Source organism: Crinia signifera, chromosome 3 (assembly GCF_055691185.1).
Source record: "Crinia signifera chromosome 3, ASM5569118v1, whole genome shotgun sequence".
Classification (NCBI taxonomy): domain Eukaryota; kingdom Metazoa; phylum Chordata; class Amphibia; order Anura; family Myobatrachidae; genus Crinia; species Crinia signifera.
This window is the reverse complement of record NC_139219.1, coordinates 138,716,490-138,744,351: the sequence shown is the minus strand read 5'-3', so window position 1 is coordinate 138,744,351 and position 27,862 is coordinate 138,716,490. Positions and strand designations below refer to the sequence as shown.

At 41.4% G+C, this 27,862-nt stretch overlaps 1 protein-coding gene across 4 annotated transcripts in view; it reads right to left on the bottom strand.

Moving 5' to 3' along the window:
• The window catches only part of REPS1 (RALBP1 associated Eps domain containing 1), an 80,585-nt gene that overhangs the window by 7,482 nt on the left and 45,241 nt on the right, over window positions 1-27,862 (bottom strand). For 2 of the 4 annotated variants that reach the window (XM_083176584.1, XM_083176586.1), the window contains exons 7-15: window positions 21,577-21,640; window positions 15,013-15,167; window positions 13,055-13,173; window positions 10,436-10,516; window positions 8,393-8,480; window positions 8,095-8,196; window positions 6,013-6,085; window positions 2,690-2,808; window positions 1,506-1,570 (exon numbers count right to left, since the gene is read on the bottom strand). In XM_083176584.1, the coding sequence (XP_083032710.1) occupies window positions 1,506-1,570; window positions 2,690-2,808; window positions 6,013-6,085; window positions 8,095-8,196; window positions 8,393-8,480; window positions 10,436-10,516; window positions 13,055-13,173; window positions 15,013-15,167; window positions 21,577-21,640 (866 nt within the window). The remainder of the gene's footprint in view (window positions 1-1,505; window positions 1,571-2,689; window positions 2,809-6,012; window positions 6,086-8,094; window positions 8,197-8,392; window positions 8,481-10,435; window positions 10,517-13,054; window positions 13,174-15,012; window positions 15,168-21,576; window positions 21,641-27,862) is intronic. The other 2 variants (XM_083176585.1, XM_083176587.1) reach the window with 2 other exon arrangements.

Genomic DNA, 27,862 nt, shown 5'->3' with positions numbered 1-27,862 from the left:
CTGTGATCCACCATAAACAGACAGCAGCACTCAACACCTCGATCTACTCTTTCTTAACAAAATGTTAGGCTTTGTGCTTAGCAAAGGTCAGTCCTTTAACATTTTTCTTTGCTCTTAGAAATTCCCTTCTACATACACGCTGATCAGTCTGCATAAGTATCAGCTTGGCTACATGGGTTTCCTATGGTATGTTATGAGGCATTATCATTCCGTTACTACAGTACACAATCGGGTGCAGCTATTATAGTATGTTTGTATTGTATAGTAAATGCTATCACACTCCTTATGTACGCAGTGCCTGATTTTGGTTCACTTGCAAAATCGAATTTTCTTTCTAATGGACAAAACCATATGCACTGCAGGTGGGGCAGATGTAACCTGTGCAGAGTTAGATTTGGGTGTTTGATTTCTGTGCAGAGTAAAAATACTGGCCGCTTTATTTTTACACTGCAATATAGATATCAGTTTAAAGTACAAACCCCTCCCAAATGTAACTCTCTCTCTGCACGTTACAGCTGCCCCACCTGCAAAGCACATGATTTTGTCCATTAGAGAGAGAATTTGTTTTTGCAAGTGAACCAGAATGAGGCCCTCAGTGTATATCGGAAACAAAAATACAGATCAATAATGGACACAATATCAGCTAGCACTTTATGGGTGTTGGTTGTTAATGAGTGCAGCTGACGCAGTGTAATATTACACATATAAAAGGTACTTTTGCAAGGATGCTCGCAGGGAGGAAGTATTTACAAATGTTGCACAGGAGGAAGTTGTACTGTAGAAGGTAACGAATTGGAGGCAAAAGCGCAGGTGTGTCATAGCGGTTTCCTGTGCGTGTCTTCCTACATGCAGAAAACATGGAGCCAGCAGCTCAGTTCCCAAGCTGATATTAGTGAGGCTGCTGGCGATGGCACCAGCATATTTCTGCACATTAAACTGCACATGGAATCACAGCTGTAATTCATTAACAATGGCATCTGAATCAGACCCAGTGTGCCATATTTCTTTATAATTTAGATTTTAATATATTTCTTAAATCATTTATTTACTTTCAGTGACTTCGAGCAGATTCAACAGGACAAACTACTAGTTTATGGAAGTGCTCTAGTTCCCACTGACATGAAACATTGGTAACAAAATATACATTTCAATAAATCAAGAGCATAGTAATGTGTGGCTATACAGCAACAGTGTGTGCGTGAGGACATCTGGTCACACAATACAGAAATGGACTTGAACTGCAGAACCATGAGTGCATTCCCAATGTGCAGTACACAAGGTAATGATTTACTGTAGAACGTCACATATCTATGAAAAACATAGCACATCATTTTTTCCGAATCATAATGCACAGATATAAAGTTGCTCTATACTTGCTTTTACTAAATAGATCTTTTGAACACACACCTAAAAAGCTAGGTTAGTATCTTGTAGTGATACAGTAATTAACATTCTTTCAGTACTCACAAGACTACAGATGGCTCTGCATTATAATGTGACTATACCTGTGTAGGCAGTGGGCGAGGAGGAACAGCAGGAGGGTGCGTAACGGTTGTGGCTTGCGGCTGTCCTGTTATTAAAAGGAAATAAAACACTTACTGGTTTGTACATCAGGAGGCCATTAATGTAAATTTAAAATAAATTAAGTGTACGTTAAGCATAGTTACAGGAAAGGGACTGGAAAGGGGGTGCTAACATTGCAAATTATCCTGACACTTGTCACCTGCAACAATGGTCAGGGCGTGCACCTCAAAGCACAATGTTACTATTTAATGTGCCATTAAATAGTAACATAAGTATGTAGAGAAAACTCTATTACACCACAAATAATAAAAGTATAAGAATATATATGCACTTCATAGCTTTATGCGGGTGCGTGGAGATGCACTTGTCTCATCATGGCTCCGCCCCTTGCTTTAAAATGCCCATATCACGGTGGAGCAGATGTACACCGCTCTGATGTTCTAACCACTGCACACTAATTTGAAAAACGTCATGAATGTAAACCAGTTTTCATTGTTTTTTTAAAAGTAAAATATTAAATAAAGATGGCACTAAAAAAAAAAAAAAAATGCCCAGATTACCAGCTTTAAAAAGCGCTGATGCAATTCAGTGTGTATCACATAATTGCCCCGTCCCCTGCCAGTCTACAAATGCGTGGTGGGCATGGATTGTGCGGATGGATGTAAAGGAATGGGGGGTGGGGGGTAGTTCAACACGATTAATGGGAACCTCCTGGCCGTTCCAGGAGAGCAGGAAAATATTTTTTAACTACAGGTTTGTGATCCAAATGCTATTAAAAGAAATGATGCAACACAACAGTAAGAGGTGGTGAGAAGCATAAAAGGCAACTATAGGTTCTGTATATATTATCCTGTCCGGAACACAGTAACCAGCTCTTTGTTTATACGGCTGACTATGGTTAGATTTGCAATTCGTTTTTCTGTATATACCAAATCCCTGGTGCACACAATAAAATAATCATACAAAAATTTCCTTCATGCTGGAATTTGTTTTGCTGGACACATACCTATCATAGAAATTAAGAGATAATGACCCCCCCCGTCATCTTTATAACTGAACAGTCCATCTACTTAGTATATTTAAGACCAAGGAGGTAGTGGTGCATTTTTTTTTTTTTTATTGAAGTTATGTGTTAGTTACCCAGGAGACAGGGGGAGATCCTCACCTGTTGAGGCTGCAAATGTCCTGTTCATGTCTAAGGATGAGGAGCGAGAATGTGAGGCGTGAGGTCTTGGTGGAGGGGGCGGCGGTGCTGTATTGTCTGGAGAAGTGCCTGAATGAGACCTGTAATATAAGAAAAGACATGTACAGAGAAACATTTAAAATACTAGAAGTCACCTGTACAATCACCGCTTTTCTGTACATTTCTTAATTTGTAAATATATTTAGAAAGAGAAATGTGTCCTGCTGAATGAAAGGAAAGTCACTCTTAAACTGTGTACACACGGTGCAATTTGGTCGCTGAGCGATCTTTGCTTAAAAATCGCTCAGCAATAGATTGCTAAGTGTACTGTTTTCATCAGCAACCAGCTATTTTGGCTGAAAATTGCAAGCTATTCTGTCTCAACCTCATTGTGACTAGAAATCGCTGGTGCACAGCACATTGAGCCATAATCGGAGGTGCATGCGCCTGTGACCAGCGACCATGAAGGGCTGGCTGCAGGAGAGCTCTCCTGGTGAATTATCTCCCACAGCACATGAAATCACTGGCAATATGGTCGCTCAGCGATATGTGCTGAAATCGCTCCCCGTGTGTAAACAGCTTTAGCCTTACACCTATGAAGGTGACATATATACTGCACAACCCACATAAGTCTTACATCCGTGCTCTCCCCAAAATTTTTCTTCTAACAGAGTGGCATCAAGAAGTAAGCGAGTGGGGACTTCACAATAAAAAGTGGGGCGCTGCACTGTCATAGGGTGTGTGTCTAGCACCGCCTATTGACACTCATTGCAACAAAAGTCTCTTAACCTGGCCACCACACACACTAAAAACAGGGTCAGTGCGCGACGAAGGAGTGCGCCAAAAATGTACACCGTAATGCCCATATTATACCACATGCTGTAATGTCCATTACATATAATGGACTAAATAAAGTTGCTCTGTTTTTTTTTGCTCTGTTGCCAGGGTCACATGCTCATGTTCAGGCTTTTTTTTTTACCTTTCCTAAATTCTAAGGAAATTTCATAATTGTACATGACCTTTTTAACTTAACATATTTAATGTATATACAGGTCGAGTATCCCGTATCCGGGCATCCATTATCCGAATTATTCCAAAAACCGTGGTTTAACTGATGTTTTCTTAAATATCATGGATAGCTGGATAACCGACAAATGAAAATTACCCCATGTAGTAGCTTCATTTAATGCAATTGGTTCTTAGAAGTTCCTGAATGTTTGCAGTAATATATATGAAAACTAAAAATTGCTCATTAGGACTGGAAAGGGTCAACATTTTAGTGACGCTAACAATAGGGATTTATTTTTTAAAGGGCGCCCGTTAAATTGGCTGCTGCTGTGACAATATTTCCTTCTGCTTCTTAAGATCCCCATATATACTTGTCCGATTTGGCCAGAATTTCACCCGAGTCTCGGGGGCGAGAAACGGACGTGGATCTCAGAGATCCTGCTGTGAGCTGCACAATCCACAGTCGTTCTCTGCAAAAAGAGCCTGACTGCTTTTAAAGTTGGGCTTGTTTTGCGGAGATGCCTTTTCAATGCTGTCGAGAAAGACAGCATTGAATAGGCCCCCACCACTATTTCACCCGTCGGAAATAGTCCTGCTGGAGTAAAGCACTAAATAAATAAAATGATTACGATTGTATTAATGTTTAAATAATGAGCGTTACCACTTTAGTAAGTCATAACTCCCGACACGCACAAAGTGAAAATACTGACAATACAGTAACTATTATTTTAGAGCTCACCCTTAATGCTTCATCTAATATGGGCATGACCCTGTGAAATACATTCCACATGTTTTAATCAACTTCGACTTTGCCCAAAAAACAATGCAGAATGGTCTTTCATAGAGTGTCCAAATGAATAGGTATTCCAGCCTTTATGAGGCTCATAATGACGTGCATTAGTAGCACTGAAGATTGCGGTATCTGCTTTTCCTTTCTCTGCGGTGACCCTCAGATATTCCTCAATAATCGCTGGAGCTGTCAGCGGTTTTTGCATATAGTGATGTTCCAGAGTCTGTTTCTACCAGATATCCTGTCACTGATCCCGCTATGACACCAGTGTTAGAGGCCAGTTCTCCCTCAAGACCTAGCTGCTAAAATTCCACAGTTTCAGTAGTTTTTCCTTTTTTTTTATCACCTTCCAGCCATAGAATGATTGATTCCACTAAGGTGTCCTTAGGGGAGTCCATTTCAGTATTAACTTAATGTGAATCTAGATTAAATACCAAGAGCTGCTAACTGCCCAGTGAGTGTGCAGCAAAGACAGCTGCCTGTGCAGTGAGCATGGCTATATAGTACAGGTCTGTAACCAATGCCATTATTACAACATGCAATGAGATGAGATCTAGTAAAAAGTAAGTGCAGCACATACTTTTTGAGCTGTGCGATGAGATGTGCGATGAGGCGCCCATCTCATCGCACCCAGCAATTGTACCGTGTATGGGCACCTTCAAATTTAATTTGGTCAGGTCTGTAATATGGCCATACAGTATAATAACAATAAAACCTTTTGTTTTAATCTTTATAAAATGTTGCACAGACAAGGGTCCCAGTGTGTCCTACCGTATATAGTACAATAACCTTGGAGATATTTGTCTGCACATAACAAAAAAAACAAGCAAGGTGTTTACAATCATTTCTGCTCGCACCTCCACAGGCAGTGAGCACAAAAGAGAACGAAACGTAGCACTAAAGGTGCCCATACACGTGCAGATATGTGTGCCGTGCGATTTTGTAGGGGGATGCGATGTGATCTACTGTACTGTGTGGGTGCGATTGTATCCTTTTTTTAGTATATAGTTACCGAACGGTTATTAGTTACCTAATCGCATCGCATGTACTACAAAACTGATGCGATGTGATGTAGCACAAAAAGTACTGCCTGTAGATACTTTTTGTGCTATACAAAATTGTCCCCGCGGGGACACGCATCGCATCCCCGCAGGTACACGGTGCGATTTTAACCGATGCGATGCATTTTGAACTTTAAAAGTTCAAAACGCATGTTAAAATCGCAACATGTATGGGAACCTTAAGACTACGGCAGCACCTTGCTCATAACTGAATCTGTCCCTCAGTCTCCCATCCGTCAGCCTCTCTCTATCTAAAATATGCAATATATAACGAACAGTCTTATGGATTAAAACATTGGTTGGGTTATCCACTTTTTTTTTTTTTTTTAAACAGGGCGATCTACATTTTTTTTTAAATATTATATAATTAATATTATAAAAAACTGCAAAATGTTTAGATTATCTTGCTATGTTTAAACACAAAGAATACATAATATAGCACTTACCGCTGCCTAGCAACCACATTGCCAATCTCTTCAGGATCAGTGTTGTAGCTGTCTGAGCTGCTATATCCATCTGCTACAGAAAGTACAAAACAAAAAAATGTAACTTTAATGCTAGTGCATTAATACATTAATAGAGCATACAAAACCAAAAACTCCATATGTGCTTACTGCAAAGAAAGAAAGAAAAAAGAAGGAGAGAAACGCATCAGATTCTACTTTAGGCAAATTTTAAAAACAAAATGAAGCTGAGAGAGGTTTCTTAAGCCCCATACACACTAGCTGATACACTTCACTGCCACTATCATTGCCACTATAAACAATATTGCTTAGAAGCACGAACATTGGCAATATTGTATACAGGTTGAGTATCCCTTATCCAAAATGCTCAGGAATATTCCATATTTCAAAATATTTTTATATTTCAATGATGTAACTTGAGGTATCTTGCATTTTTTGTTATACAAACACATCAAACACATGAAATACACACAAATATATTTTATTTGTGCATAAAACAAGGTTTCCAAACATGAAAAACAAAGGTTGTATACTAGCTCAGGTACTGACTTTGAATGCTAAGCAATCATTTTCCTGAAACATATTTAGTGCCAGTTACATATCATGTCCTTAGTAGTGCGGTTACAGATGTCCTCATTAGTGCTTTTAGCAAGAATATTTTTTTCACTTTCCGGAATGTTTGGTTTTTGGAATAATTTGGATAACCGATATTGGATAAGGGATACTGTGTATATATACGCCATTCTTGCAGTGCAGCACACATGAGCACATCTCCAGGAGGAGACCCTGCCCTTTCAACATACTGCATCTGCACAGACTATATTCGTATACCTGCAATTTTATCTCTAAAGGAGGCTAAGCCAGACCAAAATATCTTTTTGAGCCCATCCAGTCCTCAACGATGCCATTACCACAACTTTAATCAAATAAAGGTACGGCCTTACAGGAAGGATAAGAAGTTCCATATTTTACTTCAACTTCTTAATTTGCTTCATATCATCTTTTCGGATGGCATTAGAAGGCTTTTAAGAAGATTATTTTCCTCTTCAAAATAACATTGATCCAGATAGTGGGAGAAGTGAAGAACAAGTGTCATATCATTTTATATTCAGGTATTCCACCTATATAAGGACCTATCAACCAGTATACTAAGACCATACTCATCTTGTAAATATTGTCACGGATAACATACTTGCAAACCCCTGATGAAGTCCCGGTACGGGACAAACCGTGTTGGGGACTCCTGTTTGCTATCTTCAAATGTTTGAAATACCAGAAAAATACATCAATACTGTCTGGAATAATACCATTAAATTTTTGAACTATACAGACTTCTATTGTATGCTTCTAAGGAATGTAGGCTATATTGATCTAATTGTGAGATCAACAAGAGAGGCGCCATCTTACAATTGTACTTCATGTTTCCCTTATCCAAAATGCTCAGGACCAGAACAATTTTGGATAACTGATTATTCCATATTTGAAAATATTTTTATATTTCAATGATGTATCTTGAGGTATCTTGCATTTACGTTGTACAAACACAGTTACATATCATGTACTCATCAGTGCTTTTAGAAAGAATTTTTTTTTCCACTTTCCGGAATGTTTGGTTTTTGGAATAATTTGTATAACGGATATTTGGATAAGGGATACTCAACCTGTATACCATCAATTAGTTTGTAACTGTATGGGATTTTAGCTTAGCTTTTCATACAGTGTCTTCCAAGGGTTTGCACAGGTTCAGATTTACAGCCAGGAAACAGGTTATCAATTCATTATGCAAACAGATAAAATAATCACACATTAATTAAAAAGAAAAAAAAATGCTCTTGAAGGCGCATTCTAAAAAATGTAGTAATTCTGCAGCATCAGATTTTATAATGTATACAGGTTCAAAATTGCTTTAACTCCAGATTTTCAATGTCACAAGTTACGAAGCCAGCGCATTCTTACTGTACATGTGTTTGACCAAAAACTGGTCAGATACATTAAAACCCATTACATGTAATAAAATATTACGTCAAATTAAAAAAAAAAAAACTAAGCAGAAAAAGTACTTACCAACAGGATTTCCAGAAACAAATTTAACAGAGGAACTTATGCTGCTTTCTTCTGTTAGCTCCTGTGGTTTTATGTTCATAGGACTTGTGGGATTAGCAGTATCTAAAGAACCAAAATAAAATACAAACAGGCAAAACTCAACACAATTATTACACGTCTGCTAAAGTGATGACCAACTCTAAAGTAATATACATGTTTTTCTACTATCAGATGACAGTGCTTATAGGTCTATTAAATGCTGTTTATTTAATTTTTTTAATTACAAAGAGGAAGTAAATGGGAAGTGCAGATCACTCACCACTTCCAGTCCTCTTTAGCTCCATTTCCTGCATATGTATTTTACTGGGAGTCATTCTTATGGGGACGGGGTGAACAATAGCAGTGTCCTGCAAAAGTAATGGACGGGTTTCAGAAGAAGAAAAAAAAAGTGAAATCAAAATAGGTACTTGTTTCCTAGCAGGGCACCCAGATTTCTTACATATGCAAACGTAGTGAAATCGCATTCTCATGGTACGTTTTTACCATGCGATGAGTGCGATGCGATATTTGATTGTACAAGCACCCATGCCATGAGATGTGATGAGTGCTTACAATGAGATGTGATGGGTGATTACAATGAGATGTGATGCTATGTGATGGGTGCTTTCATACCCCCACTATGCACGTCGGCGTGGAGTTGATTTTAGATAGTGTGGCAAGCACAGTGAGCCCCGCGAGGGGACGCGGAATACATGCAAAGTTATCCACGTCCACTCGCCTCGCTGCGCTCGCCACACTATTTAAAATCAACTCCACGCTGACGTGGATAGTGTGGGTATAAAAAGGTTGGAGGACGCATTCCGCCGCCCCTCGCCACGCTTCGGGGTGGCGTGGATACTGCGGTTGACGCTAAACAATGGCGTAGGTGCAAGTGCTTACAATTGTAAGCACCCATCACATCTCATGGCATGTACAATCAAATATCGCATTGCATTTGGTGCCATGCGATCCTATGCAATATTTCATTGTATAAACACTCCTGTGCAGTTAACATGGACATCACACAGCACTATAGACGGTACGCAATGCGATACGATTTTCCTACGCAGAATAGCACACTAAGCTATTTGCTTAGTGGGCGCCCTGCTAGGAAACAAGTATATTAAATACTATTCTATATTATAAAAAAGGTACTACACCTGAATATACCACAACCATATAAAAGAACAAGCCTGTTATCAAGTCACAGAGGTCTTCTTTTCATCAGTAAGTCACAATTCTGGACAGTGATAGAGAAACTTGGCACCCCAGCTGTTGTTAAACTAAACATCCCAGCATGCCCTGCAACAGTTTTATCATGGCCATATGGCAAAACTGTAGCAGGGCATGCTAGGATGTTTAGTTTAACAACGGCTGCAGTAGGATGTGCACGATTATATTGAAAACACAGGTTTTAGTTATTTAACACTGGAGTTCAGAACACCGTTGTGCTTATGCAGATATTATTTACAGGACTTTATAAATTATTATACATGTTGTATATGTAAATACCAGCAAAGACTAAACTTGCTCTATCTGCCCTTGCTTTAAACCAGGGGTGGGGGGCCATATGTAAAATTTTCTCTTACAAATTGTCCTGCTGCAGCCGTCCCACGCTCTGGAGCCTGCTGCTGAATAGGACTGACAGTCTCCGGCTACTGACAGTCTCCGGCTACTGTTGATTAAGTGGAATCTCGCGAGAATTCCCCTGTACTTGACTCCCGACAAAGCTGCCAGGCGGGTGGGAGGGCCACTCAGACTGGCTACGGCGGCCGCATACGGCCCCTGTGCCTGAGGTTCCCCACCCCTGCTTTAAACAGTAACTGCATTTGTTTCATGAATGAAAGGAAATGTGTATACTTTTAGTTGGAAAGAGAAAAGTAACTTAAAATAAAAATTTATAATAATAATAATAATAATTTAAAAAAAAAAAATACAAAAAAAGCACTGTCTGCTAGGTTTTGGGATGTGTTCTATGTGGTTGCAGCTCTATTTACTACAGCAATGTACTCTTTTGGAACCAGATCACGTGTTTGTAGCTCTGTCTAGGGAAATTTATCCTAGGAATTCTACACATTTAAATGCTTTTCATTTCGTTCATGTCATAGCACTATGTCCAGTGTCCTACTAGAAGAAACTGTAAACGCAGAGAGGAAGATTAAACTCATTACATTCCAGCAGAAATATATAACAATCAGAACTGTCCACCGATAGCAGCAGTCATTGATCATGCAATAAAGAATTATTGAGCTCATATAATGTACAGAATTCAGTGTTAATACATTGATTAATTTCAAACAAGCAAGCTACGTGATTGACTTACAGGATCAGCTGGTGCAATGTTAGAATCAAATTGGGTCAGAGTTTGTGAGCTTGAAGAACGTTCGCTAAATGTCTCCCACTGCTGAACAGACAGAGGAGACACAGGTCAGCATGATAAAGAGGAAAGGAAAAGATCCAAGCAGAATTAAACCCACACTCATGGGTTACACTGTAAGGTGTGCCAGTTCTACAGGCCTCAGGAATGGAAAGTCTAATATTATAATGGAGCCAAGATTCATCAAGTGCTATGCATACAATGTCTTTGGACATGTAGGATCTCTTTTGTAATTGGCAAATCTAAATGCTTAGCAGTGTAACCCATTTATCTGCAGAAATTAAACTAGTTGATATCATTGATTAATGAGACAGGATAACAAGAACTGTGTAATAAAGGAGAACAAAATGTAAAGTGTGACACCCCAGTAATGTGCTTTCCATCACACTGCTGCTTTATAGAGTTTATAAGAGCGACAAGCCAGGGCAGAGGTTATGTATCATGCAAAACATAGATGCTTCAGTCAGTTGACTTATAAAGCAAACACACCGCGTCTACAAAAATAATGAAACATGCTCATCCTTTACTATTAAGTTCATATAAGAGATACGATATGGGCTAACAAATAACAGTTCACTTTATGCCAGGCAAAGCAGCTAGTGCTTTACACAAGGCAGAAAAACAGCCAGCATGAAGTGACAAAGCTGTATATGAATTAGTAACAACTTGTAGATTAGCAAAGCATTCAAAGGGCAAAAAGATTATCCTAAAGCTATAGCTACACTACAGTGCCATTATTAACAATGGGAATTAGAAAATAATTGTGTAGATTTAAGCAGGTTTACTACTTCTGCCAAAAAAATATATTCCCTGTGTTCTTTCATACACATTATAACAGGCTGTGCAGAGATATGAGCACACATTTCATTATTTTTAAAGTGAGGAACATGCACAATCTCCCAATGAAGACCATCAAGCATAAGCACGCACAGGAAGAAAGTTAGCCTATTACTTAGCACCTACAACTCTGATTAAGAAAAAGGGGATATAATAAATGTGTGTGTTATGGGTGTGGGGGACAATGAAACTAAGGGGTATATTCAATGCTCTTTAGCGAGCTGTGAAGAGGAGCAGTGCTGATAGCTCGCTGTCACTGCTCACGGGTTAGTATTCAACTGACCCACCTGCATCCGCCGTTTCCACCTAGCTGGGTTTTTAAAGCGAGGTGGAAATGGCGTGTGTACCCACCAAAACGGCGAGGCTTGTGGCTAAAGGTGGCCATACACACTCAAATTTATCTGCAGATCTGTCTGGTTGGAACAAAAAACATGGTTATGGATGAGCGCAAATGACAGTTGACCATTTGCTTAGAAATGCTGGAAAACTGACAAACTGTCACTCATCCATAACCATGTTTTTGTTCCAACCAGCCAGATCTGAAGATAAATCTTACTAGTGTATGGGCACCTTAAATGCAGCGGACTCCCTGCATTAGCCGCGAACCTCACCGTTTGGGGGAATCCTCACCGTCCTCTGACGGCAAGGATTCCCCCGGAACATTGAGTAGGGTGAGCGGCCAGTGCGGGAGGCATACCCCCCCCCCCCCCCTCGCAGGTGGCATTGAATACTGCCCCAAAGATTTACCAAAATACACTTTCATTATACAGTACAGCAAAACATATGCAGTCTTTGACTTGTTTAAAAATGTCCTTACAAATTCAGACAGAAATGTACAAGCCATTTTAATCATTCAACTTACATATGGTAGGAGGTAGCCACTTTACCCCAAAGCAATTCATTTAGAATTGGTCATCCAGCTACATCTGCTGAACATTTATCCGAAGTACCTACTACCATTTGTAAAATATATTTCCAAACACTTTGTCCAAGCAGTACGAATATCCGTAATTTGTTCTGGAATTTAAACAAAAACATTCTCCCTTTTGTTCAGAGCTGAAGGCCTGAATTTAATTATTTAATTTGCTTCAGTCTTACACTGTGGTAAATGTACATGATCAGGTTACATGTTTGCAACCAAATCAGTCCCTTAAAGTATCAAAGTAATGAGCAGCGTACTGAATCGTATCGATGTATCATTGCATAATAGTGATCTGCTTGCTTACTTTTACCGATACTAGTGTCCCTTCATAGACAAATTTGTCATTTGTAATTACATTTGTATTAAATTTAGAAGGCACCACAAAGTGTCGGCAGTGCCATATAGGTTAAAACATAACAGATAACTGTAGCTTAAGTACCAAACATTACTATAAGTACACAGACGCAGTCAGACAAATAAAAGGGACATAGTTTATTCAATTCCACAATATAAATGCTAGAATGCCCTTGTTTGGTTTTAGAGGAAACATATATATGTTCTCCACTACTGATATTAACGGAGTACACAGTACTAAGATATAATTATTTTAACTACATTTTTTTTTTAAAGTTGAAACTGCCAAATTATAGAGTAAACTACCCTTCACATATTACCTAAACATAAACTACAATATACAGCCTTTTATTTTTGCATTTACTAAAATTATAATTACAGTACATCATTTCTAAGAAGCAATAAAATCAAACTTTAATATGTTAAGATTAGACATGTGAAAGATTTCTTACCTCACTACTTTGGTTCATTTCAGGCCATGTCTGGTTCAAAGATGGCATGGAAGGTGATTTACTAGGAGGAGGATCTACAGGAGAACTCGAAAATCCGACCTCACCAGACTGTTCACCAGCTATGGCGGCAGCGTAATTGAAGAAAATAATTTTTGTTACTATATCTACACACATAGAATATTCGTCTTTTACAGTCCTTCAACATATACAAAATTGTGAGGGCTCGAGTGTAAAGACAGGTCTACTACTAAAAATAACATCATGAATAAGGTTTAATTGAGATAATAACATCAGAGTCTATATTCATAAACAATGATAATTTTGCTTTAACGTGTTCCAATAGAACATATATAGGATGATTCTGGGTTAGGAAAAAAAATAAAATAAAAAAACGGATATCTAAAAACTCCATCATTTGTGAACTACACGCAAAAGCCGATAGTCATTAAAAAGTTTGTATGGTTTCTTTTTTTAATACAGTTTTATTCTAATCACAGTATACACTGGGTCTAGAAGTATGATTTTATATTGTGAAAACACCTATTGCTTTACTATTCCCACTTGTCTCCGTAGAGTAACTGAATATATATATTGTTTTTTATAGTATGCTATATCTTGCTAAAACAAATACATTCAATTCCAAAACTCAAACCCCTCTCACCAATCACAAATAAGATAACTGCTGTTAAACCTAGGTGCACACGTCTTTTTAGATAGTCAAATCTGATATAAATCATTCAGCACCCCCAAAAGGCAGCAAAAATGCTATACACATTTCTTTTATATTTTCCTGAGATTTGGAAAATGCTTGGCCATAAAGGGAATCTGATCATTTGTGATCGCACGCACTGCGACTTGCGCATAAAAAAAGGGGAGAAATTACTGGTAACTTTGAGTCAAAAGAATCATTACACCACCACCCACGAACTAGATGGTATCTCCACAAGCAGCTTAATAACACTTTTTGCACAAAAAAGACTGGTCCTTTAATTGCTTTAAATTAGATACCCCTTAAATAAATATATACACACACACACACACACACACACACACGAAACAAGGGGAGGGGGGGGGGGGGAAATATATATATATATGTACGGGGGGGCGGCCCGGCACTCACCCAACGGGTTTCAGCCACCTCCGGTGCCTTCTGGACGCAGCGAATAAATAAAGGATAAACACAACAGCGGCACTCGTGAGGAAATTTTCAGCGTGTATTCAAATAAATCCAACGTTTCAGGGCTGGTAGCGCCCCTTTGTCAAGGTGTGGGTAACGTTACCCACACCTTGACAAAGGGGCGCTACCAGCCCCGAAACGTTGGATTTATTTGAATACACGCTGAAAATTTCCTCACGAGTGCCGCTGTTGTGTTTATCATATATATATATATATATATATATATATATATATATATATATATATATATATATATATATATATATATATATATATATATATATATATATATATGAGGATAACAAGAAGCCTTGCTGCGGCACATCAAAACACATTAACATTTCACATTTTTACATAGTTGGCGCCTTGCACCGGTATTAAATTCAAACATGGTGCCTAGAGGCCATGTTAAATTTGCCACATGGTGCCGATGGTTCTGTTTGGATATGGTGCTGCAGCAGGTGGTAGACCCTACAATGTCACAACCCCCATCAGCCATGTGGGTTAGGAAGTAGTGGGACCCGGTACCCAGCCAAAATATGGCTGTGCGACAAGAGGGCATTAGGCAGCAATACTCAACTCCATTTTTAGAGTCTGAAAATAGATACTGAGGTCAAAAGTCCCCATCGCTCCCCTACAAGCAACTTTAAAGTTAAAAAACTTTGAGAAAGGTCACCATCTTTGGGGGCAGTGCGTGTGCTCTAAACAGCCACCACACCATACATTATTATAGAACTGATTACGCTTTGCATTGTGTCACGGCACTCCTAGTTTCAAATACCTGCAGTCTCTTCTAAATCTATAAGTTTAGGCATTAAGCTTTCGGGCAGTTTTTCAGGTAAATCATATCCATTTTTTCGAGCCACGACAAGATGAAAAGCAGCACAGAACTCATCCAAAGTCAATGCCCCATCCTTATCAAAATCTGACAGCTCCCTGCAATGAAAAAGTAATAAAAATACATAAATCTACAGTGAAAATAAGAAACACATTGTAAAATTGCTCACAAAATATCAACATTATGATGGTAGTTTGCTACTTTCTGCATTTGTGGATTCTAGAACAAACATTTATGATGGACAATGAAAATAGACTTATTTTTTAAATATTTTTTTTTTTTTTTTAATTGCAGCTTTCAAATGCAGTGCTTGTAAAATCCCATGAATAAAATGCTTTAAGATCATTACGCCCCTTTATTTTTCATAATTCTTGTCCAGCGAGTGAGTGTAAAGCTGCATACACACCATGCAATAAGAGGCAGCTAACATTGGGGCAGATGTATTATCCGTCGTTATGGGGGAGAAGGGTATCAGCGCACGTTATGTGCACTGATACCGCTTCTCCCCCATGTATGATGGAGCTAGCGTGCGGTAATGGACAGGGGCGCTATGCTCCCCTGTCCATATCGGCGCTGCTATCAAAATGATAGCAGGCCGAATGTATGAACGGTCAGCATCGCTGACCATTCCGCACGAAGCCTACTTTGGCTTCGCCAGCATCAGGCTGGCGAAGCCCTATCTAAACAGCAGGGACAGCGCTGTCCCTGCTGTTAGGTCTGGGCTGCGCTGGGGATCACGCGAGATCCCGCGCATGCCCAGTGCGGCCGGCCGGGGGACAGGAGATAGCGCATCAGTTAATACTGATGCGCTATCTCCAGAAAGGGACATCGCCGAAGGGGGGAGTTAACGCTCCCCCGCTTCGGCAGACAAGATGTTAATACATCTTGTCGATGTCCCTTCCTGCTTCGCCTCGCTATTGAGGCGAAGCAGGAAGTATCATAGCGGCGCGATAAGCGCTGCTATGATACATCTGCCCCAATATCCTTAACGATTTCCCTTGAACTCCCCGGTGCTATAGGGCAGTATTCAATGAGGCCAATTCGCCATGTTTCATGGTGAATTTGTGCTATTTTCGCTTTGGAAGGTGATTTTTTGTGTCAGAAAGTGAATCACCCTATTCAACGTGCACTTTTCGCCGTCTGCGAACAGTGAATGACGGACAATTCGCCGTCTGATAGTCTCCGCAATTCGCTGTGGTTTTTCAATGTGATTTGCCGAGTGTATTCAAGGAGAAGATAGCAAATTGCTTTCTAAGTGTTTTTCGCCGTGTGTCACCATGTAGCAATCGCCATCTTTTCATGGTGAACTTCTAAAATAATGGGTTTAAAAAAAATAAATAAATAACAGCCAGCAGGGGGCCGGGAGCCGCTCATTAAATATTTATATATTCACTGCTCCCGATCATTAGATATGCATGATCAGGAGCAGTGTTAGCGTCTCCTACCCGGTCCCCTGCTAGCTGTCCTGGGGGGCAGCTTGTGCTGCCTGGGTCCCGGGGAGCCCACCTCCCCCCCACATATATTCTGGGGCAGGCAGGGAGACTTCCATCTCCCTGCCTGCCACCATCCCCCGGCTCCCTGCGGCGTTAAGATTCGCCGTCAGGGGCAGCGAGCGATTTTGCTCATTGGATACTCATTGGATACTGCCCATAGAATGAACGATATAGAGCATACAGACACTGAAATATTCCAAAAGATAAAGACCAAGACAGAGGGCAGTATTCAATGAGAATAATGCTCTGTGCATGGCGAGAGATTTATGCACTCGCCCTGTTCCCGTGGGCTCGCTGCCACTCCTGCTCCCAATATTCAATGTGGTTAAGACTCGCCGCCACTCGTGGCGAGTTTTAACCCCTGCAGCGGACGAGCGTCCGCGGCAGAGAGCCGGGGGACAGTGGCAGCCAGGGAGATTAAAGTCTCCCTGGCTGCCCCAGAACATATGTGGAGGGGAGGAGGGCTCCCTGGGACCCAGGCAGCACAAGCTGCCCCCCCCCCCTATAGCCAGCGGGGGACCGTGTATTCACTGCATCCGATCGTGCATATATGAATATCTAATGAGCGGCTCGAGAGCTCCGGCCCCCTGCTGGCTGCTCTGTGTAAAAAAATAAAAATAAAAAAAATAAATTAAAAAAATATATATTTTTTTAATTAAATATATATTCATGTGCTAAAAGAACATGAATAAAAATAACATGCCCCTTCACAGAAAAAAAATCCTGATTTTTTGACACCAAAATTAAAAAAAAAAAAAAAACTTTTAGTTTAAAAGTTCACATTCCAGTTCTCCATGAAAAGATGGAGAATTGCTACACGGAGAGACACGGCGAAAATCACTTAAAAAGACGGCGAAAATATCACATTGAATAGGGTGGTTCACTTTTGGAGAGCAAAATGCTCCTTCTAACGCGAAAATAGCCATAAAACAAGGCAAATTTTTCTCATTGAATACTGGCCAGAGTTGCTTTACCACTGAGCATCTTGTTTTATGAAAAATGTATCTTTATCTTTCATTCAAGCTGAACAATATGCACCTAGTCATAAACATTGGCAAAATTGGACTGTACATAGAGATGACAAAGGAGGTGGATAACGACCCAAGGGAGTGCACATTGTTATCGCTTGTACTAACTTAATGATATGAACAATAACTTAATGAACAATATCGTTATAGTGCATATCCTCTGCCTCTAATGCAGTGTTTATAGGCCATAATCCAGGTGTAATATTAATCACAGGACTAATAACAGAACTATAACCTGAGGAAAACTATGTGCAAATTATCTGTCACTAAACTGGAATTCCTACTCGAGCGTTAAAAACTTAAGGTTTAATATGATTTTGCTTTTAACAGTGACCTTCAAAACAAGGGGTACATAAATCAGCAAAAAATAAATAAAAAAAAACACACCACTTGGGTGTCATACAGTATGATATTTATGGATTTTCCAATAATTCATTAGACATTGGAGAAGACCGTTAAATGGAAATCTGTCACATGCAAGTACATGTACAGGGGGTTATTCCACATCGACCAGGTGTGTCCACCATCCTTCTCAGATTTTTACAATTTCTTATTTTATTAATACGGGATGTCAGAACAGCAATTTCAGTTAAATATTTCAACTGTTTGAAAAAAATCATTATTTAATAAACATATTGTCAATGTATTTAATGTTTTCTAATCGCGGCTTCTTAATAGAAAGAAGTTTCACAGGTGTTCATTAAATAAATCACAACCATCCCGAATCCAAACTTTTAACTCAAATTACTTTGCCCTACATTTTGAGTTACAGCAAAAATGCACATTGAACACACAAACCCTAGGTTAATCGTCATTAGTTAGCAGTTTTAGGTACTTATGTATTATCTGGACTCCCATGTTAAATGCACCCCATTTTTTCATACCCCTACTATCCAACTACGCATGGAGTTGATTTTATATAGTGTGGCGAGCGCAGCGAGCCACCTTGCCCGAAGCGTGGTGAGCGCAGCGCGCCCCGCAAGGGGACGCGGTCTCATAAGAAAAACGGGAGTCCAGATATTACATAAGTACCCAGTTTTTTTTCTAGGCACTAACATAAAAAACTTAAATAGTTGTGTACACCTGGTGTGATTTTGTGTTACAATTTTGACTAAATAGGATAGAAAGTTAGTTAAAATTTTAACCCTGCTTGTGATACTGATTCACATCCCCACGAGGTTGGTATCGCATGGATAGAATAGACTGTGCAAGCAAGGCAATTTTGACTATGTCACTTGTATTGTATTTGGTCATAGACCAAACCGCACAGTCAAAATTTAAAGTGAAGATAGACAACCGGTTCTGGGGGGTTATTCTGGCTGATTCCACCAAACCCCACCACCACTCATGGCCCCTGGGCTCTGAGGAGTTTAAGTACATCTTGTTCCTCCTCATTACATTGAATAATATACCCAATATCCACTGCTGCTATGCATGTTACAGTTTGCAGATCACTTTTGTCTATGTTTTTTTGACTGTGGCGACACTAACTTACTAATAGGTTGAAATCTGTGACGAGCCACAGTGTAGGCTGTTTGCAGATGACTATGCAACTTGGTTTTGCAGTCTTGCATTTCTGAAGTGCTTCAAGCACTGGGCATTTAACACACTGTTCTCCAGTCTCAAACACCTGTATTCTTCTTCATCAAACAAGGATTTCAGTTAGTCTATATTTAGCTGTAGAGCAGCAACCATTAGTCCTACATTTTCATGAGTTTGCAACCACACAGAATGCATACTTCTTAGTGTTCATTCTAGCACCCGCTATCTTTGAAAATCCACGCAGTTCCTCTTCCCTGCCTGGGGTGTCGCTGTCTGCTGTGGTGTTTCTAGCACAGGTCTGGTTTGCATATCAGTGCTGATATGCAGACCACACTGTGCTAGAAGCACTACAGCAGACAGTGACACCCCAGGCAGGGGAAAGGAACTGCATGGGTATTCAAAGATTGCGGGTGCTAGAATGAACACTACTTCTTGCAGCAACACTAACATACCACGTAGGTCGCAAGGAAAAACACATAGGTAATGCAACTTAAATGTCTGAAAAACAGTCTTTGAAAGCAAGAAAAAGTTCTCCAATACAGGAAAAATAATGTGATTATTGACTCAACTTAAATTATGCACTCAAGTTACAGTACATTAAAGATTTAAGATTTTAAGATTTCCTGTGTTAATTATGTATGCGGAACAGTAATCAAATGTCAACTTGATACATTTTTTTTCTCCATTATAAAATGGATAATAATGCAGATTTTTTTTTTTGTGGTAGTAATGTACAACTTTGTTAAGCACCTAAGAAAATTGGGATGTTAATTTTACCAAGCATTTTTAATTCTGTTAGAAAAATTGCCAGATGGGATATTGTTAAATATAGTTATTTTGACACTCTCTCTAAAGGTCCATACACACTGGACGACCATGCCTAGCGTGTATGGACAGCGATGATCGCGTTCATTGCTGGGGGAAAAGCCGCTCAGTGCATACACACTGAGCCGTTTTCCCCCTGCCCATCGGGGAGAGGGAGGCTTTGCATAGCGCAGCGCTATGCAAAGTAGTCCTCAAACCCGCTCATCTGCTGGTATTACCAGCAGATGAGCGGCTTTCCCAGCGATGATGCGGGAGCGCGCAGCAGCGCTCTTCGCTGGGGTATACACACTGGGCGGCTTGAGCTGAAAGGCGCTCAAACTGGGTGTTTTGAGCGATTTTCTTCTCAAATTCGCCCAGTGTGTATGGGCCTTTAGATGGGTGTTGGACATTACATTTTTTTTTGCTGTACAATTGGCAGTACTTGGGTGCAAGAGGGTCATGGAATATAAATCCACTTTTTCGATTTGTGAGGAAAACCATTTTGGTAGTTAAACCTATTCTAAGACATTTAATATCCTTATAATTTAGCGTGGGGAAGTTTAGCAATTGTGCTGGAATCTCTTCTCTGACTGCAGTTGAAGCTGGGCTATATTATTACTAGACTACTCTGCATATATTATTTAAACACACAAGTGCTCCTAATGCTACAAAATAATTATGCTTTTCAGGGAATTAATCATTTCACTATCCATATATTGAAGTATAAATAATAAGTTAGCCATACATTTCGTTATCAGAGCATACAGGATACGTGTATTCTGAATGTCGGTGTGGGGTTCAGAGAAATTAGAACAGAATCTCAATATTTAGATACAGTAGTTGGTATTATATTGTTTTTAAAGTGGATTAGGAATCTGCTGCCCATTTAGCTATAAGCAGATTCATTTCTATGATTCAAGTCCGATTTGTTCATTAGGAGACAGATAAAGGAATTTTTTTTTGCTCTGGAAGGTTTCATTAGCATGATCATGTGAATTCAGGCCTTGTGCAATTGAATAATAGTACTCCTTTTTTAAATTGCCGAGAGGGATCATAATCCCTGACTGCGTGGATGTGGATATTGCTAAACTTTAGTGCAATTAGTGTATAAGGCGTTGGGGTCCCACAACTCTCCTGGTTCAATTAGTTTTAAGATTATTGTTGGTCGTGGCAGAGGTATAATTGAGTTGGCAGTTCTGCAATCCTTGTGGGTCCCTGACACACAGCACAGGTACAACATTATTATTCGTTCTGCATACGGACTGCACTTTGGAATAAAAACAAAAATGATACTTCCTCATCTTTGCGGTCACTGCTACGGTAGTTACGTTCGCAGCTATGTAAGGATATTTGGCAGAAAATGGAGAGTATTTGGGGGGCAGCCAAATGGCGGAATACCAGCACCAATGTCCCCTCCCTTGCCACAACTTTACTAAAAGAAATACATGGCGGCGTGGACACAGGAGGGTGGCGTAGCGTAAGCGGTGGCCACTAAGATGTGGAAGCACCACAAAAACTGAATGGCTAAATTTGGTCGTCATGTAAAATTCTAGCAAGCCTAAAATGCATGAACAAAGAATCCAATTGTCCTGTACATCAATACCAAACAAAAACAAGAAAAAAAAACAAAAAAAACTTACCAAATATGAGAAAGCTCTGGAATAGGAAGTCTGGACTTTGTAAAGAATTCCTTTGCAGCAGATCCTAAATAGAAAACATTCTTTATTACACAAATTAATATATAAATTGGCAAAAGTTACAATTTGAAGGGGCTTTGAACTTCCAAAATCCTTGTTTATGGGGTCACTGGTTGACACCACAAGACTTACAGAAAAATGCATCTATAGCTTGCATACTAAATATACTGCATTTATTTTACTTATTTAAAACATTAAAACCATGTAGAAAGAGCAATTTGTCCAGTGATTAATAACTAATAGGTGTTACACAATAATGCATTGCTAATGTAGCTTTAGATTAACTCAATCATGCATAACAGCATAATAATGTTGTCTGTGTTTTATTGCCATTCTAGAGACCTTATATCTGTGGCTATTTATATACTGCCATTTAAGGGTATGTATGCATGATCAAATATCCACCCATTGTGCTTGTTCCTGCTTTTCCCTGAAACAGGCCTTCAAGCAGTCCATTGACTATAAATAAGGGGTGATTAATGCTGCTTTCCCACTGCCAAACCTGCTTTGACCCGTTTTTTTTTTAAACGGGTCAAAGCAGGTAACCCCTTTCCCACTGCATGTAGTAAACAGTATTTTACTGGTTAATTACCGTTTTTGTACCTTTCACATTGCACCCCTTGTGAAAGCTACAAAACGGTAATTAACCAGTAATATAACCCCCCCTCCCCTGGTACCTGCCCTGTGCCCACCCTCCCCTCATCCTTACCTGCGTGGGGGATCCAGGCAGCGGGGTTCACGCACTGCTGAGGAGGCAGCGGGGTCCGGAATGGGCACAGTACTTTGGGTCCCTCTGCATGCTGGGCAGTGGGGACGCAGCGGGGTCTATCCCGCATGGGCACTGTGCTGTGGGCGCTGGCGGTTCAGCAGGGTCCATTCAGCGTCAGGGCAGTCCCTGCAGCTGATGGGAACTAATAGTTCCCACTATGCGCATGTCTAATGAGCGCCATGCATATCAATGAGCCGCTCATTACATATGCACATATGTAATGAGCGGTTCATTGATATGGGCAGCACTCATTAGACATGCGCATAGTGGGAACTATTAGTTCCCATCAGCTACAGGGACTGGCCGGACCCTGAATGCACCACCAGCACAGTGCCCATGCGGGATGGACCCCGCTGCGTCCCCACTGCCCAGCATGCAGAGGGACCCAAAGTACTGTGCCCATGCCGGACCCCGCTTACTCCTCAGCAGTGTGTGAACCCCGCTGCCCGGATCCCCCATGCAGGTAAGTATCAGGGGAGGGCGGGCACAGGGCAGGTACCAGGGGAGGGGGAAGTAGTGTGGGATTTTAAATACCGTTTAAGAGGCATTCCCACTGCCTAAAAAACGGTATCTAAACGTGTAGGACTCTGCTTTTTAAATGGGTTGAAATACCGGTTAACTTTAACCGGTAAATCAACTCTGGCGCTTTCCCACTGCAGCCTTAAATGGTAAATAGTGGGGAAAAAACGGCAATTTACCGTTTAAGAGCTGCAGTGGGAAAGGGGCATTACAGACCACTATTTGTTGATCTACTTAGACTGCAATCACCTTCTAATCTACTACCATTGGCAGAGGCATGTAAAATAGAGCATACATGCATTGCAAACACTTGCATTAAAGAGCAGCTTTACACTCAAAGCGGCTACAAAGCATGGAACATCTGTTGGTGTAGACTAATAGGGAGATGTCCGATTCAGTAATATTTCCTTGTATAATGTGTCAGAAATTTTGTTGTGTGCCCCTCCCATGTTACTGTAGCCTGCACATATTGCAATACTATTATATGGTAAACTGGTCCTCAGAAATTATATGTACATGTTTTGAGCATTAATCATAAGAGACAGGATGTGTACATTTTACCATGGTTAATACTATCTTGTCCTCTAGTATGCTTTTTCCCTCTCCTTCCAAGATGTTTCCAGCTACTCTTGTAATAATATTTTTTGTCATTCTGTATAACCTTGCCCCATAGAACAGTATTAATATGCATACAGAATGCATTCAAAAATATGCCCATAGTTCAGTGGCTATTGTTCAAAGTCATTATCTCAAGCGGGCAGGCACATACAGTAGTATTACTTTCTGCAGTAAAGTTGTAAAACCCTGGTTCAATAAAAGTGCATTGGAAGGGAAGTTTACGGATGAAGCTAGCCCAGAGGACATGCTACTGCCCTCCACAGTATGGTAGCAATTGACAGGGAGATAGGAGGGGGGAGTGCTGCAGGTAAATAAGGAAAATTAGGTACTCTTTACTTAGAAGGGCGCCCATCTCGGCCATCTCGGGCATTGAATGCACTAAAAAATCAGGTGCGATGCGACAGACGAGATGCCCGAGATTTCCCATAGGGAACAATGTTAAATGTCTCAATTGACCCGATTTTCCTGTTCAATGCCTCAATTGACCCAATTTTTCCATAGGAAACAATGTTAAATGGGCCACAGAGGCCAAATAGGCACCCTGAAGTGAATAATGGCCACCCGAATTGTTAACGCCACCCCACGATCAATGTCAACCCGAAGCGTGGCGAGCGCAGCGAGCCCGCGAGGGGCGGCGGTACGCGTCCTACGACCTTTTCATACCCCCACTATCCACGTCGGCGTGGAGTTGAGAATAGAAAGTGTGGCGAGCGCAGCGAGCCCCGCGAGGGGACGCGGATACCTTCACAGGTATCCGCGTCCCCTCGCGGGCTTCACAGCTGTCCGCTTACCCTCGCGGGGCTCGCTGCGCTCGCCACACTTTCTATTCTCAACTCCACGCCGACGTGGATATTGGGGGGTATGAAAAGGTCGTAGGACGCGTACCGCCGCCCCTCGCGGGCTCGCTGCGCTCGCCACGCATCGGGTTGACGTTGATCGTGGGGTGGCGTTAACAATTCGGGTGGCCATTATACACTTCAGGGTGCCTATTTGGCCTCTGTGGCCCATTTAACATTGTTTCCTATGGAAAAATCGGGTCAATTGAGGCATTGAACAGGAAAATTGGGTCAATTGAGACATTTAACATTGTTCCCTATGGGAAATCTCGGGCATCTCGTCGGTTGATCGCACCCGATTTTTTAGTGCATTCAATGCCCGAGATGCCCGAGATTTTTTACTAACGATGCCCACGATCAAAATCGTGGGCGCCCTTCTAAGTAAAGAGTACCGAAAATTACACTACAGGTTTTTTTTTGTTTTTTTTTTAAGCATTTACTAGAATTAGTAAAGTTACGAGGAAACCAGTAATGACTGACCCTATAGTGTCCCTTACCTCATTACCTTAGAAGCCTCTCTCTAGAAGATAAATATATCACAGGCTATATACGGATAACCACAAAAGCAGCTATAGCTCAAGAATGGAAATTAGCTGCTGTGCTTGGAAATAAAGCGTAGAAGCACTTTTGTTAGAGACTGCAGGTTGGAAGTATTTTTCAGCCACTTCATCTCAAAACATTAAGTGGGGTAGATAGATTGAATAGAGAAACTCAGAGCCCATCTCCCATAATGTCTTGATTTCTCAGTATTAGATTGTCCATGACAGACAAACCACTAAGCACATGTGAATTTTCCTACTACCGTGGGTCAACCATATTTGCATTTTTAAAGACCAACATTATTGTATTATGATGGTTTACTAAATTTGCATTCCTGTCCCTTTGTTGTGTCCTCTGAAGTCCCTTTCTTTTTTTTTTGTAACATCTGAATATCTGGCATAAGGACCCTCTGAAGGAACAGCAAGCGATGAGACACCTTGAACCTCAGGAGGGGCCACCCTCTTACTTTCACACTAGAAGTAAGCATCCCAAATGGGGTGAAAGTGTTTTGAGGTAACCTCATTTTGGGCATTAAGCATGGTCGGAATGAAAGCTTGGGGAATCCCCCTGCATCTCAAGAGGGCCCTCACAACAACCATGCCATTAAAAAGTAGACGCTTTAAGTCCGGAAAGATAAAAGGACTTTGCTTCAAAAGAACCTCCCTAAGAGGAAGAGGCCAGGGCTGGTCTATCAGAAGCCTCTGCAGGTCTGAATACAAAGCACAATGGGGCCAATCTGGAACCACCAAAATGACCTTGACAGTCTCTCTTTATGCGCAGCAGAAAGGTAATGAATCAGAGGGAAAAGGAGGGAACAGGTACACAAACTGGTAATTGCACTACCGGATCGCTTGTCCGTGAACAATATTCTAATAGCTGATGATTCCGGCGAGATGCCATTAGATCCACGTGTGGAAGGCTCCACCATTGGGATAACATGCAAAAGACCTTCAGATATAAAGGCCTATTTTCCAGGATCTATATCTTGCCAACTTTCCAATTGTCTGCTCCCGGACTGAATATTGCAGAGACGGCGCTGGCATGTTCCTCCTCCCAAACCAGGACCCAACTGACTTCCAGCATGGCGCTGCCCTGTCGATTAATATACTGTATGCTCTGCGGTGGCATTGTCCAATTGAATTCTAGAAGAGGATGCACCAGTTGCAAAGCGTAGAACACGGCGCGTTGCTCCAGGATGTTTATAGACAAAGACTCTGGAACAAATATCTGAAAGTCACTGATCCCCAACCACAAAGGTTTGAGTCTGTAGTAAGAAGCGTCCTCTCGACCTTTTCATGACCCCACTATCCACGTCGGTGTGGAGTAGTGGGGTTGTGCTAAATCGCATCGCATGAGATTTGCGTGCGATGCGATCCGCGGGCAAGGGTGCAGTGAAACTGAACGAGTATCATTGCATGCAAATTGCATGCAATGCGATCTCACTACTCTGAAAAGGACACTACATTATTTGCTTAATGGGCGCCATGAAAATACACAAGTAACAAAGATTTTAATGAGCATCAACTCCACAGAAGCACCCATGATTCACTAGTGAGATAATCCCCGTATTCCCTGCTGGTTGAGCCCACCTTCCTGACCATCCCCCTGTGATGTTCCATGGACTGCAAGCCTGCTGGGGCAGGAAGTGGATCTGACAAATTGAATACTAGAGAACTACTGCATGGAAGCAGCTGCATCCTGTGGAAGTCTCCTTGTATTCCTATACTGCCACCTTTAACACTTCCCAGAACAGAGAGAGTTAAATGGGTACTTGTGAGTTATCCGGGCTGCCGATTTTTTCATCGCGCCCGAAATCGCTGGCATCGCGTCGGTCGTGGCCGTTATAAGGAGCCGCGACGCGATGCCCGCGATTTCCCATAGACAGTAATGTTAAAAGACGCGATGGACCCGATTTCCCATAGACAGCAATGTTAAAATAAAATGACAATGTGAAATTGGCCAATATGGGCATTTCACATTGGATATGTTTTAAAAAAAAAAAATGTTTCATGGCCCCCCACCACCGTTAACGCCACCCCGCTATTGACGCCAACCCGAAGCGTGGCGAGCGGCGGCGGTACGCGTCCTCCGACCTTTTCATACCCCTACTATCCACTAGGGCGTGGAGTGAGAATAGAATAGTGTGGCGAGCGCAGCGAGCCACCGAGCCCGAAGCGTGGCGAGCGCAGCGAGCCCCGCGAGGGGACGCGGACACCTGTGAAGCCCGCAAGGGCACGCGGATACCTGTGAAGGTATCCGCGTCCCCTCGCTGCGCTCGCCACGCTTCGGGCTCGGTGGCTCGCTGCGATCGCCACACTATTCTATTCTCACTCCACGCCCTAGTGGATAGTAGGGGTATGAAAAGGTCGGAGGACGCGTACCGCTGCGCTCGCCACGCTTCGGGTTGGCGTCAATAGCGGGGTGGCGTTAACGGTCGTGGAGGGCCATGAAACATTTTTTTTTAAAACATATCCAATGTGAAATGCCCATATTGGCCAATTTCACATTGTCATTTTATTTTAACATTGCTGTCTATGGGAAATCGGGTCCATCGCGTCTTTTAACATTACTGTCTATGGGAAATCGCGGGCATCGCGTCGCGGCCCCTTATAACGGCCACGACCGACGCGATGCCCCCGATTTGGGGCTAAATCGCGGGCATCGCGTCGGTCGGGTGTCCTTAAGTTAACTAAACTTAAGGACAAAATCGGCAGCCCGCATAACTCACAAGTACCGTTAAATGCCCTCATTAATGGTCTCCTAAACGGCTCTTCCACTCTGTGGTTACCTTCAGTAACTAACTGCCACTGCCCTTGTTCCTGCATTATGGACAGTCAGGGAGAGGACCCTTGTAGGATCATTTGTTGTGTTTCTGTAGCAGTTTGCATAGATCCCTGGGCTAAGATTTGCTGTATTTTGTGCATAGAGCTAGATGTAAATGTTGTTT